The following is a 20,461-nucleotide window of genomic DNA, read 5'->3' as shown; positions in this document are numbered from 1 at the left end:
TGTCCCCTGCCATTTTCTTAGTTGTAGTTTTTGAACTCTTATTTCTGCATGTCTGTATTTAGTTTTCCTGATATACATTCCCTTCAGAATTTCTTAGAGAGCTGATCTGGTGTTAGAATTTTGTTTATCTGAGAATGTTCTTTTCTTTTCTTCCCATATGAAGGATAATCTTGCCGGGTACAGTATTCTTGGTTGAAATTGTTTTTCATTTAACACTTTGAATGTACTTTCCCATTCTTTCCTTGTTGCATTGTTTCCAATGAGAGGTCCACTGTCAGCCTGATGGGATATCCTTTGTAGGTAGCTTGACATTTCTCTCTTGCTAATCTTCATATCTTCTCTTTTTCTGTGCTTGTCTTAGTCTGGCTATAATGTGTCGTAGAGAAGGTCTTCTTGGGTTGATTCTATGTGGGGTCCTTTGTATTTCTTGGGTCTGGATCTTTGAATACCTCTCTATGTTTGGAAAGTTTTCTTCCAGGATTTCATGGAATAGTTTTTCAATGCCCTTATTAGTTTCTTCACCTTCAGGGATACCAATTATCCAGATGTTTGGACATTTAATGGTATCTAGTATTTCTTGTATATTATTCTCACTTTTGGGGGCTATTTTCTCAGTGTTTGTGGTGTATTTTTCTAATCCAGTGATTGTATCTGCTTCATCTGAGATTTGATCTGTATGATCTAGTCTGCTTTTAATACTTTCAAGGGAGGTTTTGATTTCCTGTATTACAGCCTTCATCTCTAACAGTTCATTTTGATTCTTTTTGATGGTGTGAATTTCCTCTTTCAGATCATGCAAGAAATTCCTCACCTCCTAGAACTCGTTGACTCTTTTCTTCTGCATCTTCTGGGGTTCATTGTCTCTCTTCTCTTACATCTCTGTTAGCTTTGTCACTATATTCTAAATTCTTTATCAGACATTTCCACAAGTTCCATTGTACTGTCTATGGATGAAGAGGAATTATTCTTTTCCCTTGGGGGAGAGGTATTTTCTTGGTTTCTCATATTTCTCGTGCCCCTGAGGTGATTTCTGGTCATCTGATGGATTACACGTTTCTTCCTAATTTCTTTATTTTTTTTTAATTTATCCCTATTTTATCTTTTATTCTCTTAAACCATCACATAATTTGCTTTTTTTATGAAGAATTTTTGAGGACACATGTCCTCTAAAGACTCCTTACAAAATGCCCACCCTGTTCTCTATTATGCTAATTTCCAACATCTTTAATTTCTCTTTTGACTACCAAGACCATTTATTTGCTTTCATATTTTTTCAGGTATTTCATAGACATTGAACTTTGTTTTTGTTTTGTTTTATTTCAAGTTCTTTTACATATTCAAACTGAACAAGAGGCAAAGCATTAATGGGCAAAAGAAATGGGGTATTATTTATTGAAGATAACTTTATAGTATTATCAGCTGGACTGGAGAAATACACCCATGTTGGAATATTCACTTTGCAAGCTAATAATCCTAATTTCTTGAAGTTCAATCTGAGCATTCAGAGGTATGCAGGAGGAGGTGATCTGCATCCTCTCTGCTATTCCATTTTTCTTCAGGGGTTACCCTACCACTCTGGAATGGGGTCTGGAGGGTGAAGTCTCCGCAGAAAATCTTCATTAGTCAGCCCTGAAGGCAATAGTTCACAGCTCCAATGGGCCTGTATTTAATATATTTTTTGACAAGGACCTCATAACAGTTATAAGCATTTGTCTAGCCTATAGGCTGGTAATCTATATTTGTGTTTGGTTTAACTACAAGTAACTCAAATTATTTAAAACTCTGAGTGGGTCATATATTATGGGCCAAACAAAATGTAAGTCATCTGTCACCTGTTTTTGGCACACTAGTGGTTACAATCCCTACAGTTACTGCGAGAGACTCATAGATCTCCCCCTTGTCAAACTGTAGTTACCCCTGCAAGGGGATCCCTAATGGACTAGAACATCTAAGCCCAGAGCTATATGAAGTCAGGAGAGGGGTGATAATGATGGAAGTCTTGCTAAAGAGGATTCTGATAAAATTCAAATCAAGTGTTATGAGAGATATTGCTGGGTAAGTGCCACCCACATAATGCATATGACATGGCATCAATGAGTCAAATAAGCCAAATGTATATGCTTTTTGATCTTATTTTGGGACACAGGAATGGATGATTATCTGTGGATCATAACATGTATGGTATCTTCTCTTTTCTTTTGGAGAAGTTTTTTTTTTTTTTTTTTTTTTTTTTTTTTTTTTTTTTTGTTTTTTTTTTTTTTTTTTTGCTATAGGGCGTGTGTGCTCGCCAGAAAGACAGAGAGAGACAGAGAGACAGAAAGAGCAAGAAATCACCTCCCCAGGGGGGATGGCCACGTCGCAATTCCTTCGCCTCCATTCTCCTCTCAGGATCTTGGGCACGCACGGACACGTGCTCAGTGTGAATTTAAGTCACCAGGTCCAGGACTTGAACCGTGGTCGGCTACATGGGAGTCCAGTGACATAGCCATTATGCTAACTGCTGTTCCCCATGTATGGTATCTTCAACTGGACTGTTGTGAAGTGTATTCATGTTGACTAAACTCACTTTATAAGCCATAGTGATATATAGTGATTAAATGTATAAAATAAATTAAAAAAAAGAAAAGCAACAAAGAAAATTTACAATTTAGAGTAAGCATTGGTTTAGTACAAGGCTTTGGGCTTCCTCTACATCTCTATTGCATCTCTGGGCCTGCTTTTTGGAATTATGCCTGGGGAAATAATTTCTCTATCCTTGTCTTGTGGCACACTGCTCATGGCGTGGTCTCTGAGCAATGTTTGTGGTTGAAGGGGGGTAGTCAGAAGAAGGGACTGAGATGACATCTAAAGGGGAACTGTAGTACCACAGAGATGTAATACCATGAAGCATGGACTTTGTAAGGAGTGTTTAATGCTTCAGCCAGAAAATAAGGGTATATAATTTTATCGTTACCTGCTTTTGTATACCAACAATAAAATATATTGTGTAATATGACATAAAATGAAGTAGAAAGTGGCAGTGATCCTGTAAATTGATTAATATAGATGACCAGTATGTAATAGTCATCCATACAGATAGAATTAAGATACTACTCTTAAAAAAAAAAAAAGGATATCATCCTTAATCTCATTTAGTACCTTGTTAATGGCCACGATTTAATTTCAGTTAACAACAGCTTTTTTAATTTTTTAAGTTCAACTGGCAGATTTTTAAAAGATTGTATAATAATAAGCATAAAGGTACATTATCTCATTTATTAACAATTGGTTAAAATATGAAGGGAAGGGACCAGAAGATGGCATAGTGGTTAAGGCACTGAACTCCCACATGAGTGACTGCAGTTCATGTTTTGGACCTGGTGTCCTGAAAATAATGCTGGGCATGTGTGCGTGCATGCCCAAAATCCCAGGATTAGAATGGAAGAAAAGGGATTGCAGTGTGGCCATGCCTCTTGAGGGGAGTGATTTCTCACTTTCCCCTTCACTGTCTCTCTCTCCAGCAAGTGTATGTACCCCATGGCAAAAACCTCAAAACAACAACAAAAACAACAAATAAAAGGAAAGGAAAGTGATTTGTATTTAAAAATACAACAATGTTGAAAAAATGTGCTATTTCTTTGTTTCTTTGAGAAAAGGAATATAGAGTAGAAATTTTATTTTTTGAAATGTATTTTGTAGTTCTTATGGAACTATAAAACTCATTGTAAATAGATGAAATACGTTTATGTTTTATATATGTAAGAAACACTTATGAAATCATATGAGAATGATACAAGCCAGTAAGCATGTTGTGGCTGTTGATAATAAACTTTTGGGCAAAAGTATTACATAGGTCTCCCAAAGCACCACAAGGTCTTTTTGATGCTTTGCTGACTGTGTTCCCAGAGGGAAGGGTTCTGGCAGTTGGGCTGATCCTGAAACATGAGCACAAGCTCCAGAGACATCAGAGAACACTTTTGTTTTGAAGTCTCAGATGGGTTGCTTGGGCCAGTTGCCATTCTGAACTTCCTGTTCTAGCTCTGACGGGTTTACAGAGAGATTCATGTCACTTGAGTGTTAGCAGTAGGCAGATGACTGAAAAATGTCTCTGCCTGCTTTCTTGACTATAAAGTGTGGATGATTCCTCTTACAATTTTTAAGGATTCATTGCTACCAGCTTCTTTTCCTCTGATATGATATATAGCCTGAGAGAATGTGAATTTCTTTCTGCTTTAAATCCTGGGAAACAAGGGTTGAAAGAAAAAGTATAGACAACTATAATTTATGATTTAAACTCCTCAGAGAAAGCATGGCCACACACTTTATGTCTTTTTAATTTAATTGCTGAGAGTCATTCATAATCCATGAGTTGACTTAATTTTTCTTGGGTGCAAGTACTAAGAAAACATTCAAGTCTGCAAAATATTGTGAATTGTACTCTTAAATTATGCATTTTACATGTAAATATTGCAAATTGTATGATATTTTAAATAAATTTTTAATAGAATATTTAGCATTAAAGTTTAAATTCTTGCCTAGAAACTCAAACATGGAAATACACTCTGAAGGGACATAGAGTTTTTGGTTGTTTTTTTTCTTTTTCTTTTTTTTTTTAATAGGATGGGAAAGAGCAAACATTTAAAATGTGAAAAATGCCCATTTCTATTCTTCTTATTCTCTCTAGGAAATGATTGATTATGCCCAGTTCAGTTGATATCTAAAGAGGAGTTTTGAGACATAATCACAAAGCAACTCTATTTTGTTTTCCACATCCCTTTAAGTTCATTCAAGAGCCAGTTTTTTTCCTCCCTTAGGTGGGAGGAAAACAAATTTTACAACTTTTCTGATCATGCTGAATTTAAAATAAAACAACAAAATTTTCATTTATATACAGGAATACATGTGTATTTTCCAGAATGCCCGAAATACACCTTCTAGGAATTCAGAGCTTTTTTTTACTGAGGGCCTGCCTTCTTGAGCAGAATCTTAAGATGACTCCCCTCCAGCTTTTATGTGCATTCACACCTGATCCATTGGAAATACTCAGGCATCCTTTGTCCTAAGACATTTAGGGAATGCAGGCCTTTTTAGGGGATGAGAATGAGATGGGTCTTACAGCATACTACAACTGTAATTTAAAAATTCTCTCTGTAAAGCTTCTTTAAGATGCCCACTCCTGATTCATGTACTTTCTGCGCCATCTTCAAAGTTACAGCTAGTTTTTCAGTCAACATCTATGCAGATTCTTCAGGAGAGTCTGTCTGAAAAGTCTCTTTGGTATTTTATATATGATATCTAGGGTCTTGCATGACTTTCATTTAAAATACTATTCATAGAGAATTCTGTAGCTAAAGAGAGTAATAGCCTTTTATGTTAAATGTTTCTTTCTTTAGAACAAAGCATGTATATTTACAAATAAACTGAATTCTTATAGCTCAGCATCAGTCCTATTTGGTAAAGAAACATCATCCCTTCATTGTAATCATCATGCAAGAAATACTGACATCATCATTTCTGGTGTAAGATCTGTGAGAGAGTTGGGATGGTAGAAACATACTTTATTGGAAGTCAAGAGATGCAGATTTGGGGTCAGCAGGTGGCGTGGTGGCTAAGGTGCTGGACATTCCCACATGGCTGACCACAGTTCGAATCCTGGACCTGGCAGCGGGCTTTCTCACTTTCCTTCTCTTGTATATCTGTCTTTCTCTGGTCAAATTAAAATAAATGAATGAATAAATAAAATTAAATAAATAATTCTTTAAAAAAACAAGAGAGATGCAGATTTTAATCTTCAAACCTTAGGGAAGCCTGTATCTTTGCACTTTTAATTTTCATGTGGAAATTGAAGGAATTTAATAAGATCAATTTAACAGTCTGTGTTTATTGAGTTCCTGTGTTTATTGGCTCTCTAAGACTTCACAATATATCATAAAGATATGTTTAGTAACCACACTAATGAAGTGCGATGATAAACTTCGATAATGTATGACACTTCTTTATGAGACCCTGGGATTTTCTGTGAGATGGTAACACTTGAGCTGGTAGGAAAGATGGTAGGTTACTAAATAGAGGTTGGGTTTTGGAACAAAGGTCATCAAACAGAGCAAATACAGAGGACAGAGCAAAGACTCTGATTCAAGAATCCAGGGGGAAAATTTAGTTGGTAAAATGGATCATCTTTGATCATAGACTGGTTTGTTTGGGAGATGATAAGATAGTAGAAGGAGCTGAGAAAGATTTCTAAATTTCTGGCTTGTTCAACTCTTGGTCCTGTTTGAATCATTTACTATCATAGCAAGCACTGTAGAGGAGCCAGATGTGTATGGAAGGTGTGCATGGAAGGGAAGAAGTTGGCCTTGGACGCTTGACTTGAGGTGTCTGAGATAGCTGAATGATGATGTCTAGGAGACAGTTGAATATAAGAGGAGAGGTTTGGGTAAGAGATAAGTTTAGAAGGCATTCATATGTATATGAGAATTGAATTCATGACAGTGCATGAGATTCTATTGGGAGTTAAAAATAAGAAGTCAAGACAACATTTTGAGGAATACCTGCATTTAATAGTCACAGAGAAGAGGGTCTGGAAAAGCAGAAGAGACACAGAAGTGTCTAGAGTGATGGGAAGAAAATCAGAAGTAAACTTTTATCACTGAAGCTAAGGGAAAAGTGTGTTTCAGGAGTGGAAAATGGTTGCTCTGTTAGCTGCTACTGAGTTCAAGAATGGTTACAGTTGTCATATAGCAAGATCACCTAGGGGGAATTATTTGAAGAAGGGGTAGGGGGCCGGAGTAGATTGAAGACTTTGGGAGAAGGGTCTATAGAGAGAGTGTAGATGTAGATAGTTCTTTTTCAAAAGATTAAGATGAGGTAGCATAATGAAGTCAGTTCCTAGAGAAGAATGTGGGATATAGGGAGGTAGGAATTTTGTTTTTAAGTGGAACTATCTGAAGTTACTTAAATGCTATCAGGAAGTCTTTAGCACAGAGGGAGGGGTTAAAGCTAGATGATAAGGGGGTAGTCTATAATAAGGTGACTAAGGGGGCCAAGAGGGTGGAATTCAAAGCTCAGGGTAAGCTGTTAGCTGTAGATACCTCCTCTAATCTAACAAGAGAGGTTGAGGAGGATGAAGCTTACTGAAACTGATTTATACAATTAGAAGCAGAAAATTTACAAGAGGGAGTTTCTATCTAATAACTTTATGTAAAAGTCTGTTCTAGTTTTAAATTTTGTGAGCATATAATAGTGATCATAATAACAAAATTTTATGGAATGACTTCTATGTGTTGTGTTATGTATAGTAGCTAAGTTCCTGTTTTCTATAGACAAACTGCCTGAGTTTAAATCAGACTTTACCACTTCCTAGCTATGAGACTGTGTGACTTGGAACCGGTGTTTAATTTTCTCTGGGCCTCACTTTCTTCTCTAAAATGGGAGAATCCCTTAGGATTACATGATTATATTTAGGGCTTAGTGTGGGTTCAATATGGTCGGTGTACCCTAAATGTTAGCTAACAATGGTAATAGTGCTAAGTATGTCTGCAACAGCCCTCTCCACATACCCCTCTGATGATGGGGTGATGGTATTTAGCCTGTTTTACAGAAGAAGTAACATGCAGAGATTTAGCTCCCTGTTTGGGGCTACATGGCCAAGAGATGAAAGAGCCAGATTTCAAATCAAAACTGTCCATCTTCAAACTGATACCTTTATAGGTTCTGAAAGTAGCTCATCTAGATTTCTTCATCGGCTATCTCAAAACCTGAGATTTCAGGGTGAGCCTTATGTGAAAGCATGAGGGAATAAAGTTGGCCTTTAAGCTTCTGTGGCCCCCGATGCTGGCTCTCTGCCCACAGACCTGCCCTGTTTCTCCCAGGCCCCCCTTCTCCCCTGTGCACCTACTCATCCTCTGCTCACTCTATTTTGGTAGTTTCTCCCATCTATACTCTCCTTTTGTTCATAGTAGATATTGGTCATTTTTTTTTCTTTCTAAAGTTTGGACCAAAAATTATGAGTTTTTCTTGAAATCGGTGAATTAAGAGTGGAGGTACACATCATCTTGTATAGTTTAAGAGGCTCATATTTCTTTAATTTCATGGAGTACTGTCTGAAGAATGCAGTGACCAGTTCGGTGTCCACACTTACTCTGAAAATGACCTGTAGTAGCATTTATCATAGACTTGTCATGTCATCGTGATGCATGTGCTCCCTTACCCCATGTCTGCCCTGTAAGGTCGCTTGTTCCATTTATTGCCTATTCCATTATCAAATAACTTTCCCTTCTTGCCTTTTAATGCCTGAGGTTCTTTCAGTTTCCTTTTTCAAATTTACAATTTTGCCTTAATCTTATTTAACTTAGAGACTTTAGAGACTTTTCCTGATGTTAATGTTATCAAATGCTTTATATTCTATTACAAGTGGCTTATTTTATGAAACTTTTTTTTTTTTTTTTGCCTTCAAATTTAACTTGTGTCCTAGCCTATGGTATGGTGATTGAGATGGCTGGTTCCCACATGGCCAACTGTACAGTTTGAGTCCCGGACCTGGCAGTTTAAAAAACACACTGGGCACATGTACATGTATCTGCACCCAAGATCTCCAAAGGAGAAATGGAGGAGAAGAAATTGCAGAGTGACCATTTGCCATGGGGCACAGGGTGCTTTCTCCTTTTCCCTCTCTCCATCTCTGTCTCTCTCCAGTAAGGACCACACACCTTCTAGTAAATTTAGAAAAAAAAGAAAGAAAGAAAAAAAAAAGAAAAAAGAAATGAACTCTTAACATCCCAGACTGTATGTGAAAAACATGAAGTTCTATAGAAGGAAGGTGTTATGTACATTTTTTTTATTCAGTATATATCATTACAGCATTCAAAATGAGATTTCCCATCCAGAATACACTGTATATTAGCTCAATCAAGCACATCAACATACGTGTTATCATCAACAAATAATTTTCCATTTCTTGTTTCCTGTATATTTTGCCTATTTTTTTTTTTTTTTGCCATCCTTGATTCCCTATCTCTCACCCTCTACTGTGTCTCACCCTCCTCCCACACTGTCTCTGGTATCCATGGTTGCTTTCTATGCCTTACCCCACCATTTTATTGATTTGCTAATGAACTTAATCTAAATATTTTCAGTAGCAAGCGCAGCTTGACACAAGTCTGAACACAAGTCTGACTTTAGGCATAAACCTCAGTGAGTAGAATGAACATACTATAAAGTAGAACCTTGCTAGAACTATATAGCTTACTGCAGTCATCAAATATGTACATTTTAAAAAAACTAATTGTAATCATAATAGTATGTTATCGTGCTACTTTTTTTTTTTTTTTTGAGACTTGAGATACTGTTGCTTCAAAATAAAACACTTTGAGATATCACTATAGGGTGATAGGGTCTGTGTAGGGTCTCCCTAACCTATTTTGTTATTCCCATATTCTTTCATTGTCCCCAGGGGCAGGCATTTTTGCAGAAGAGATAACAGTTGATTTTCACTTTCGGGAGTTGGCTCCAGTGAATCAGTGCTTTTTTAAAAAATAATTTAACTGCTATTGAGATATAATTTTCATTTCATCACGACAATCTGGCTTTAGAAGCTTTCTACTACCCTAAAAATTCCCTTTACACCAATCCCTGCTCCCTCCTTTCTAGACTCAGGAAGCTACCAGTCTGCTTTCTGTCTCTATAGATTTGCCTTTTCTAGACATTACAGGTATATGGAAATCATATATGTACTGTGCTTTGCATTTGTGCATATGAGAGGCTCACCCATGTCATAACATGTGTTAGTAGCTTGATACTTTTTATTTCTGAATAGCATTTTATTATATGGATATGCTACAATTTGTTTACCCATTTACAGATAATGGATTTTTATGTTATTTCCTTTTGGGGGCATGATATGAATAATGTTGCTATGAACATTCATGAAAAAGTCTTTGTGGGGACATATATTTTTATTTTATGTGAGTAGATTCCTAGCAAATAAAATTGCTGTGATGTATGGTACATTTAACTTTTTAAGAATGTTGAAACTGTTTTCCTAAGTGTGGCTGTACCATTTTAAATTTCACCAGCAATGCATGAGATTACAGTTTCTCTGTATCCTAGCCAGAACTTGGCATTGTCTTGTTTATAGCCATTCCAATGGGTGTGTAATAGCATCATTTTATGGTTTTAGCATGTATTTCCCTACTGAGTAATGATATTGAGCATCTTTCCATTTTTTTCTTGAAAAAGATTTATTCAAATTCTTTGCCCATTTTAATAGTTGTAATTGTTCTTAATATGGTGTAGATATAAATCCCCTATTACATATATGATTTACAATGTTTTCTCTCAATCTATACTTTGGCTATTTTTTCTTAAATCTTTGAAACACAAAAGATTTTTGATTTAATAAAGTACAGTTTATTAATTTGTTTAATAATTCATGGTTTTGGTGACATATCTTAGATCTCTTTGACTAACCCAAGATTTTCTCCTATGTTTGATTGTAAAAGTTTTATAATTTTAGCTCTTTGATTTAGACCTATTAACATTCTGAGTTGGTTTTGTATATTTTGTAGAGTTGGGGACTGAATTATTTTTTGTCGAATGTGTATTAATGTTGAATTATCCTGATGTTATTTGTTGAAAGGTTACTTTTCCATTTAATAATCTTACAGCTCTGTTGAAAAGCATCTGTCTATAAATTAAATGGTTTATTTTAGAACTCACAATCCTATACTATTCATCTGTATCTTTTTCCTTATAATAATACAACATTATCTTAATTACTATATCTTTCTTTAAAGAATTATTCATTTAATTTTATTTATTTATTACAATTATTCAACTTAACCAGAGAGCAACATAGAGAAAGAATAAGAGGGAGAGTGACAAAGCAAGCCACCAGGTCTGAGACTCAAACCATGGTCGGCCATGTGGGAGTCCAGCGCCCCAACCACCACATCACCTGCTGCTCCCTTTGTTACTGTATCTTTATAGCAAGTTTTTAAGATGAGATTGTGAGTTCTTCATCATCTTTTAAAATATTTTTTGACTGTCTCAATTCTTTGATTTTCTATATGATTTAGAATTAGTATCTGCAAAAAAAGCCTACTGGGATGATGATTGAGTTTGCTTTCAATCTATAGCTCAATTTGGGGAGAACTGGCATGTTAACAGGAGTGAATTTTCTAATTCATGAACATTGTATATCTCCACATTTATTTACGCTTACTGATTTCTTTCATCAATGTTTTATAGTTTTTGGAGTATAGCTGTTGTACATTATTTGTCAGATTTATATATAAGCATTTACTTTTTGAATTGTGCTTTTGTAATGATGCTTTTTTAAAAATTGATTTATTTCTCATTTTTCCTCACCATTACAAGTTTGGATCAAATCCTGTCAGTTTAGTTCTCCCATGTTATTTCTGATTTTGGCCAAATACTAGGTAGTGTCTTACAAAAAAGAGTAAATAGCCTCTAATATTTTAAAATTGTAGTTTCCAAGAGGTAGACCAATGAGCCACTTTTATTTTTTGACTCAGTTACTGGTAAGCAGTTGTTTAGTAAGACTGTCATGTTAGTCCATTTACATTATCCATAATTATGTGATAACATAAAATACGTAAGCTTTTCTGAAGGAGTTTGGACCATCAGGAAAGGGTGAGCACATAACCTTCCTGTTCTTTCTTCTGCAGGTGTTGCAGCATCTCTGGAAGTGTCAGAGAGCCCTGGCAGTATCCAGGTGGCCCGGGGTCAGACAGCAGTCCTGCCCTGTACTTTTACCACCAGTGCTGCACTCATTAACCTCAATGTCATTTGGATGGTCATTCCTCTCTCCAATGCTAACCAACCTGAACAGGTACTTCTGTTCCATCCTGTGCTACTTCTAAAATATTAAACTTTTCAGAAGAGGTGGGTAAGGAAGCATTCTGAGTATCTGTATGATTTCTAGGATGAAATGGTGTTTTCAGTATTCTGATGCTGATTTAAGTCTTACCACTCTGTGTTTTCAGTCAACTCTCAAAGGGCCTCTGCTCTGGCAAAAACTTTTTTTTTTTTTAATTAATAAAGGCTAAGAGGATCCATCTGAGAGTTTTACGTAGAAACCTGGAATCACAAAAGTCCTCTAATATTTTAAAATTGTAGTTTCCAAGAGGTAGACCAATGAGCCACTTTTATTTTTTGACTCAGTTACTGGTAAGCAGTTGTTTAGTAAGACTGTCATGTTAGTCCATTTACATTATCCATAATTATGTGATAACATAAAATACGTAAGCTTTTCTGAAGGAGTTTGGACCATCAGGAAAGGGTGAGCACATAACCTTCCTGTTCTTTCTTCTGCAGGTGTTGCAGCATCTCTGGAAGTGTCAGAGAGCCCTGGCAGTATCCAGGTGGCCCGGGGTCAGACAGCAGTCCTGCCCTGTACTTTTACCACCAGTGCTGCACTCATTAACCTCAATGTCATTTGGATGGTCATTCCTCTCTCCAATGCTAACCAACCTGAACAGGTACTTCTGTTCCATCCTGTGCTACTTCTAAAATATTAAACTTTTCAGAAGAGGTGGGTAAGGAAGCATTCTGAGTATCTGTATGATTTCTAGGATGAAATGGTGTTTTCAGTGTTCTGATGCTGATTTAAGTCTTACCACTCTGTGTTTTCAGTCAACTCTCAAAGGGCCTCTGCTCTGGCAAAAACTTTTTTTTTTTTAATTAATAAAGGCTAAGAGGATCCATCTGAGAGTTTTACGTAGAAACCTGGAATTATATCACAAAAGTCAGTGACATGAAAATACCAAGACAGAAAAGGCAAAGGACTCTTGGACAGGAAGCACTGGCACTAGCACAGGTGGTTGAGAGCATGCTTTTTATAAATAGTGATAATAGTAAGGAAGTGACATTAGATAATATCGCTTCATTTCTTTAGTTAATTTCACTTATATTTTAAACACAACCAGGCATACTAGCCAGCCTCAAAGAGTCTCAGATAAATTACAGTATTCACATGAAAGAATGTACATGAAAATGGAAGCCACTGTCCTATAAACTGTATCAATTACAGTAAAAAGACCTATGACTTGTAATACCCACTGCAGGAAATAATGCTTAGAAAATTAACAAATCGTGGTAACAACTGAATCATAATAATGACCTTTATTTACGAAGATAACATTTTTATGAAGCTTTTCTGCTTCAGTAAGCTTATTACTACCTAAAATATTTGATAAAGCTAAGTTTTCTGATATGAAATGTAATGGAAGCTCCTTTTGTTTCTTCAAGCCGTGTTATTTTTATAGTTAGATGGGCTGTCGAGGTAATTTTGTTCAACCTCATTATTTCAAGATTCAGTGATGAAATCAGAGAGATAAAGAAAGAACTTGGCTATAGTTGCCCAAACATTTACAGGTACAGGTCAAATAGAACCAAGTCCTTTATTCCCAGCCCAGACTGCTTTTTGCTATAATCTAAAACCTGTCTCATAAATTGTTAAATTTGATCATAGAAATTGACATAAAAACAGCAATCATGGCCTTGTAACTCTTCTTCCCTTTTATGGCATTTATTTACTTTGCATCTATTACAGGATCTATTGTTTGGTAACATAGTAAGCAGAAGGATGGTGACCCTAGTTTTTTAAACTGGTAAAAATCTTTATGGGATCTTGGTATGGTAGCAATAAAGACATATTCTCCTTCTTTAAAAAATGTTTATCTATTTCTTTCATGGGGAAGGGGCTGACAGGGTCTTCCCACTCTGCAATCCTCCCCCCAACCTTGCAGCCAGCTAGGATCACAGGTACCCATGGTGCACCTGGCATGCTCAGGTCAACCCAGGCTCTGAGTCCCAGGCCTTCCCATGTGCCCCAGGATTATGCAGAGGTGCCCTCTTGCTGGTGCCACTTTGGCTGGTCCAATAAAGACATTTTCTGTATTCTGGTGAGTTAGATAAAGAGAAAAAGTCATAATTTGGAACATGATAATTTACAGTCCCAAAATACCTGTGGACAGGTGCTATAATAAAAAGTTGGTGACAATGATCAGATTAGAAATAAAGTGTTCTGACATTCAGCACAGTAACATTAATACTGTCTACCAGATAGATATTGTTATGTGTCTCGGGGGGGATACAGTGGCCAGTTTATTTATTCTGCTCTCTTTTGCAGGTCATTCTGTATCAGGGAGGACAGATGTTTGATGGTGCCCCCCGGTTCCATGGGAGGGTAGGATTTACAGGCACCATGCCAGCCACCAATGTCTCTATCTTCATTAATAACACTCAACTCTCAGATACAGGCACCTACCAGTGTTTGGTCAACAACCTTCCAGACAGAGGGGGCAGGAACATTGGGGTCACTGGTCTCACAGTGTTAGGTGAGTCACAGAAAAGTTCTGGGCACCTTGCATTTTACTTACAAATCTTCTTCTCAAGCATATTTTCTTATGCCTTTCCTTCCACATTCTCAGTCGGCTTTTTTTTTTTTTTCTTCTTTTTCTCATTTTCTTTTTCTCATTTCTATCTCTTTACTGGTTTTCATGCTTCTTATACAAGCTTTTCTTCTCTTCATTTCAGGTATTTTCTTTTTTCTCTTTTTTTTTCAGATTTTTGCTTGTGGCTCACCAGAGAGAGACAATGAGAGGGCAAGAGAGGAGAAATCACCCTCCACCCTACCCCATTCCCGGCGGGGGGCATGGCCACACTGCAGCTTTTTCTCCTTTATTCTCTTACTGGGATTTTGAGCAAACACATGTGGCGTGAGTTTCAGGCTCTTGTGTCAGGGGCTCAAACTGCCATTAGCCACGTGGGTGTCCAGCACCTTAACCACCCCACCTCCTGCTCGCCCTCATTTCAGGTGTTTTCTAAGACTTTTTTTTTTTTTTTGACTGTTTCACTGTCGCAGTCCTCCTCCTTTAGCTAACCCCTCTTCCTCAAGTAACTAACCACAGGCTCTTAGGGTGAGCTGGGAAGAAATCTGGGCCTCCCATGTGTCCTTAGTCTTCCCAGCTGTCAGGAAGCCCGTGCTACTGCAGCTGGCCCTAAAACATTCCTCAAGTGGCTTTTCTGAAAGTGGAGAAACGTGGCATAAAATGCCATCAAAAGTAGCCTCTTACTTTTCTTAAGCTTCTATAGGACAGAACTACTGTTGAGAACAAATTCAAACAAGACTAATGTGAGTACACAGCAAAAGTTCGAGCATGTGTGAGAATAACCAGGTTACTTCACCCCCGTGTAACACTGAGTTAGGATCACCGCAGCTCTTGGCTTATACCTGTTGTCTCAGCATAGTTTCAATCATGCATTTTTTTACCCTCAAAATTGTTCTTGTTTGGGTAATTAATCATAGCATTTCCTTAATATTGAGACCAAACCAATTTAGGGCCTTTTCCCAGGTTCCATAGACAATGAACAACGAAATTTAGATTAAGATTTAGGTCTTCTTACTTAAGCCAACACTCACATTGTGCTGTGCTTTAGCCTATTTCATTAAATTATGCCCATTCTAAATGTGTTATTTCTCAATTCCCCTGTCTCTTGAATAAAAACCTACCTTCTAAATGGATACCTGTACTAGGAGTAGCTAAATTCAGGTCATCTGAAGAGAAGGAGGTAATTCGTAGAGAAGCTGATGCTCTTAGTTCTCCTCCAGCCTCCTCTTAGAATCTACCCTGTGGTCTTCATCAAACTATTATTCTCTCTTCTATTTTCCTTCCCACTATTGAGTCACTTGAGGATATGAGCGTTGGTGTGTTTTTGTTTGTTTGTTTGTTTTTTCTGGCTTTCATCTTTGGGCAAGGATTTGGTAAACACTTGGTGCTTTTTTTCCCTACCTTCCAACTGAATAAGAAAACTAAGGACCAAGTTGAAAGATTTTATTCTTTATTGTTTATTGTAATATATTAAAAATTGTATAGATTTAAAAAATACTCAGAGTACTGATTATAGAGTACAGTAGAATTAAATATTATTCAGATGCTTAGTCCTATAAGTTAGGTAACTAACTTCCCACATTGTCCAAGGTTATTTATTTTTCCATATTTTTAAAGGAAGGAAAAAAGCCTTTGATTTATTTTATAGTTAAGGACACCTCTAAGGAATTATTTTGGGTTTCCCTTCATAGCATCACTGTGGTAATTTCAAAGGTAGTAAATTGAGGAGATTGGTTCACCTCATCACAGTAGTTAGGATTCTTTGAGATTTGTACTCTTTCTACTTAACACCTGTTCATTGTTCTCTTTCCCCCACTCACTCTCTTCCCCAATTCCTCTGTACACTAAGCAGCCACCTTCCATTCATTCACTCATTTTTGAAAGGGTGACTATGTCTATTTAAAAGTCATGAGGGCCTGGACAGTGTTGCAGTGGTAAAGCTTGATACTCTGAGAGGTTGACCCACATGGAAGGGTTCCAGGTTCACATCCAGGGACCTCCCTGAGAAGGCTGGGAACGTCCATGCCTGTGATCCAGAGCTGGCTGAAGGCTGGGGGTGGATCATGGCACCCGGACCTTGCTAGGGGTGCTGTCTCTCTCCTTCTCCCCCTCTCTCTCATGGAAGAAATGAATGAATTAACTTTTAAAATGTTATTAACTTTATGAACACATCATCACTTGGACTTAAACTCTACTGTCTCCATTCCCCAATGTGAGTATTCAAGCTGTGGGCTTAGTTTATATTTTTATTTGCTTGGTTTTTTTTACTATACATCTCCTCTTTCTTCCTTTATTGGTATTTTTTGTTCCATGTCTTCTATATCTTTATCTGTCTTAGTGATTATAAAATGCTCACTGCATTACTATTGATTTCCCCCTTTACGTAAACCTGACTCTTTCTCCACTATGAAGCAGAATTTGATATAAAGTGATCTGTCTGGTTTTCATTTGTAAACTAACAAAGAGCCTTGTTAAGATAGTCTTTAGACCGAGAATAGCTTTGCACAGTGGCAGTATCATTGCCAGTGAGGTTTATCTGAGGCTCGATTATTGCTAATTGAAAACAGAAAAGAGCTGGCAGGGTGAGTGTTATTATTTTTTGAAATCTTCTCTAAAAGTGGTCTCTTTCAATAGTGTTTTGTTTGGGTTTCGCTATCAGGCACATGTGCAGAGAGAGAAGGGGAAAGTGAGAAATCTCCCCCTAGGGGGATGACCACACCACAGTCCTTTTGCTCTTTTATTCCAGCTGCCTTGACCTCCATATCACCTGCTGGGCCTCAACAGTGTTTGTTTTTGAGAGCAACATATTAATAAGAAGTGTCTTAAGAATTCTTTTAAGGTCACAGAGTGAAACCAAGACCGCAAGATACCTTGAAAGTAAAAATGTGTTTACATGTTTCCTTTCTGCCAACCGAAGTGGCAGGCCCTATGCCTGTGCTCAGCCACAGTGCATTTGTACATGACTCTTGTTTGGCTTCAACCATGAGGTTGTCTCCTGGTATGAGTTACAGGAAATGGCATCGGAGGTTGCAGGACTGAATGCTGGTGTCTATGTCATCGCTGGGCTCACAGTGACTGTGGGCTTCATCGCTTGCTCTTTGTGTTATAGTTCCCCCTTCCGCCCCACACTGCCAAATCCAAGGATCCCAGGACCTCGGCAGCGATGTCATCCTGCTCTGCAGCTCAGAGGAAGGCATCCCTCGGCCAACTTACCTTTGGGAGAAGTTGGACAATACCCTCAAACTACCTCCAACAGCCACTCAGGGTATGTACTGCGCTACTTTAATTTGTTATTTCCATGGACAGTCCTGAGTCCAAGATTCCCAAAGGAATGAATAGATTGAGGAAAATGACACTCTGTATTTGTAGCTGCCAGAAAAGCTTTCTAGATTGTTGTACATTTTGAACTTTGAAATGAATAAAACCTATTTTCTGCATGTTGCTGTTGGAAATGTGTCTCATCCTGTGGTAGCTATACATGGGAACTCTGTTCCATTCTATCCCATTGTATCTTTGGGTTTAAAGTAGCGAAGCGCTAGCTTCTTTGAACTCTGAAGCAATCCTTGTAGTCTGTTTCTGAGAACCCACTTTCTACTGTATGAGGCATAGCTGCCTATTTAGTATGAGAAATGTCAGCCTCATCATGAGAGGGTTAATCCCATTTCAACCTGAAGTCCAATTATGGGAGGAAGATAAGAAAGAGAACAGGAAAAGGACTCAGATCCTGGAAGTCTAAAATTGATCACAGCAGACAGCTGAAGCTAGCATAGCCATGAATGTTAGGGATGGTTTCCTACATGTAAATTTAACTATTCCAAATTGATTTGAAAGGGATCACCTTTGGAAAATTGAGGCCATTTCATGAGGTAAAAATGATAGAATTTATATAAAATCTTATGTTTTAAGACAATAAATCTTAGCCAAGTGTTACATTGTCTCTAACACTGGAATTGTTTCTTGTAGCATTCTTGGGGCAGATTTATAAATTTTAACTTAAATGTAAATAGTTGGTAGTTAATAGGCCTCCCATAACCATAATTATCCCTGATTATGTTGAACTTTATATATGCGTACACATATATACATATAAAACTATATAGTTATATATAGTTTTATTTTTTTTAAGTTTTCTATGGGGTGTTTACACTCACCAGAGATGGAAAGAGAGATAGAGATAGAGACAAAGTGAGAAAACATGCCTCGGAGAGGAAGGCCACACCATAGTCTCTTCCCTTCCATTTTCCTCTTGGGATTTTGAGTATACACATATGCGTTTCTGGCATGATTTTCAAGCCACTGGACCTGGGGCTCGAACTCTGTAGTCAATGTGGGTCGATTCACCTTAACCTTCACTCTACCTGCTGGCCCCAAGATGGAGTGATATTGGTGGTCCATGCCTGTAATAGAGAAGAAAAGTGCTAAGTTGTATGATGAAGATAGACATTATTAAAGAACTAGGGTCACAAGCCTCTAGTAAGTTTCCATAAAGAATACCAGTGAAAATAGTGAAGGACTTTTCTATCATCTTTTATTTAATCTAGCTCCAAATTCATTATTCAAAAATTTTTTTCAACATAGTAACTTTTGGGTTACTTAATAATGACTACTGCATCGCTGTTGTTCCCCTGATTGTACACTGCTCAATCTTTTAGCCACATTATGAGCCAATAGCTTTTTTTGGTGGACCGATTTGTTAATCTCACCATTGTAAGTGGCATGCCTAAAACAGCTCATTTTGAAATACTGAAAACTGTATTAAAATTACAGATTTTCCATTAATTATTTCTGTAGCAGTTGACTTCTGTGTGTTTATGTTATTTTTATTATTTTACTTTTTTTTTTAAAATAAGGGGATTAATACTATCATCTTTCAGGCCTTCTGTAACAGCATTAAGATGCTGTGATTTATATTTCTAACATTTCTGTGATATAGTGAATGGAGTTTGGAATTAATAATTGGCAGTGATTGTATGTAAACTGAGCAATACCTACAGAAGAGCCTTCCATAGCTCTTCGGTTCTGGATAAGTGTAAATCATTCTGTTTTTTTGGCATACTCTTTGCGACTTAAATATTCTTTGACACTTTATGTATAAAAGTGAATTTTGAATTCCACAGATTAAAACTCTTTTAAATTTAAACTTTGGATAGGTTAACAGAATTATTTTGGATAATTTTTATCTATCAAAATAGTGTACATTAAATGAGTCAGACTTTTTTCTTTAAATTTATCTCTTAATATTTATAGTAAAATGCTGATTTCCATGTTTAGAAGAAATGATGGACTTAGAAAATCATTGATACCAAAATAGTGAGCAAAAGTTAAATGAGTAACAAGCTAGTTACATAGTTCCAAATCATCTCCTCATAAATTACTTGTTAATTACAGAGAACAACTAGTAACTTCATGAAACAGAAATCTGGGCTGCTCACAGTCAGTTCCTCCTAGCTTATGGTATTGTATTCTCAGTATATGCTACAGTTATTCTCTAAAACTACAGGAGAGAAGGCAGGTAGGGCAGGGAACTGGGTTAGTTTAGAGCTACCCAAAGAACTGTCCTACAAGAGGACAGCAAGGAGACGCTCTGTAAACCAGGAAATGAGCCCTCACCAGATACCAAACCTGCTGGCTCCTTGATACGGGACTTCCCAGTCTCCAGAACTATGAGAATAAAAATTTCTCTTGTTTGTAAGCTACCCAGTCTATGATATTTTCTCATAGCAGCACAAAAAAACCTAAGACAATATGAAATCTAAAAATGCTGCTCATAGAAGCATAGAGTAGACTGGTAGTTGCCAAGGACTTATGCAGTAGAGGAAATGGGGAGACAGTGTTCACAAGGTACAGATGTTTCAGTTACATACATGAGTAAATTTAGAGATTTATAGTATGGTGACTAGTTAATAACCATATTGAATTCTCAGATTTGCTAAGAGTAGATCTTTTTCTTTTTTTTTTAATAATTGCCGGAGGGCACATACACTTGCCAGAGAGAGACACAAAGAAAGAAAGCACCTCGCCTCCCCCCTAACCCCAACACACACACACACACACACACACACACACAC

The 20,461-nt window shown here is 37.1% G+C and overlaps 1 protein-coding gene and 1 pseudogene across 1 annotated transcript in view; both read left to right on the top strand.

The window, feature by feature from the left end:
- IGSF11 (immunoglobulin superfamily member 11) overlaps positions 1 to 20,461 on the top strand; it is a gene marked incomplete in the record, with an annotated part of 166,551 nt that overhangs the window by 131,272 nt on the left and 14,818 nt on the right. Inside the window, 3 exon segments of the mRNA XM_027767926.1 lie at positions 11,667 to 11,830; positions 14,132 to 14,339; positions 17,503 to 17,658. Of these exon segments, the coding sequence (XP_027623727.1) occupies positions 11,667 to 11,830; positions 14,132 to 14,339; positions 17,503 to 17,658 (528 nt within the window).
- Positions 16,890 to 17,011, top strand: LOC114005919 (uncharacterized; annotated as a pseudogene).

The sequence above is a fragment of the Tupaia chinensis genome, unplaced genomic scaffold (assembly GCF_000334495.1).
Source record: "Tupaia chinensis unplaced genomic scaffold, TupChi_1.0 Scaffold144909_1, whole genome shotgun sequence".
NCBI lineage: Eukaryota > Metazoa > Chordata > Mammalia > Scandentia > Tupaiidae > Tupaia > Tupaia belangeri.
Note: the sequence above shows the minus strand (reverse complement) of the source record. Positions and strands in the feature narration are given on the sequence as shown.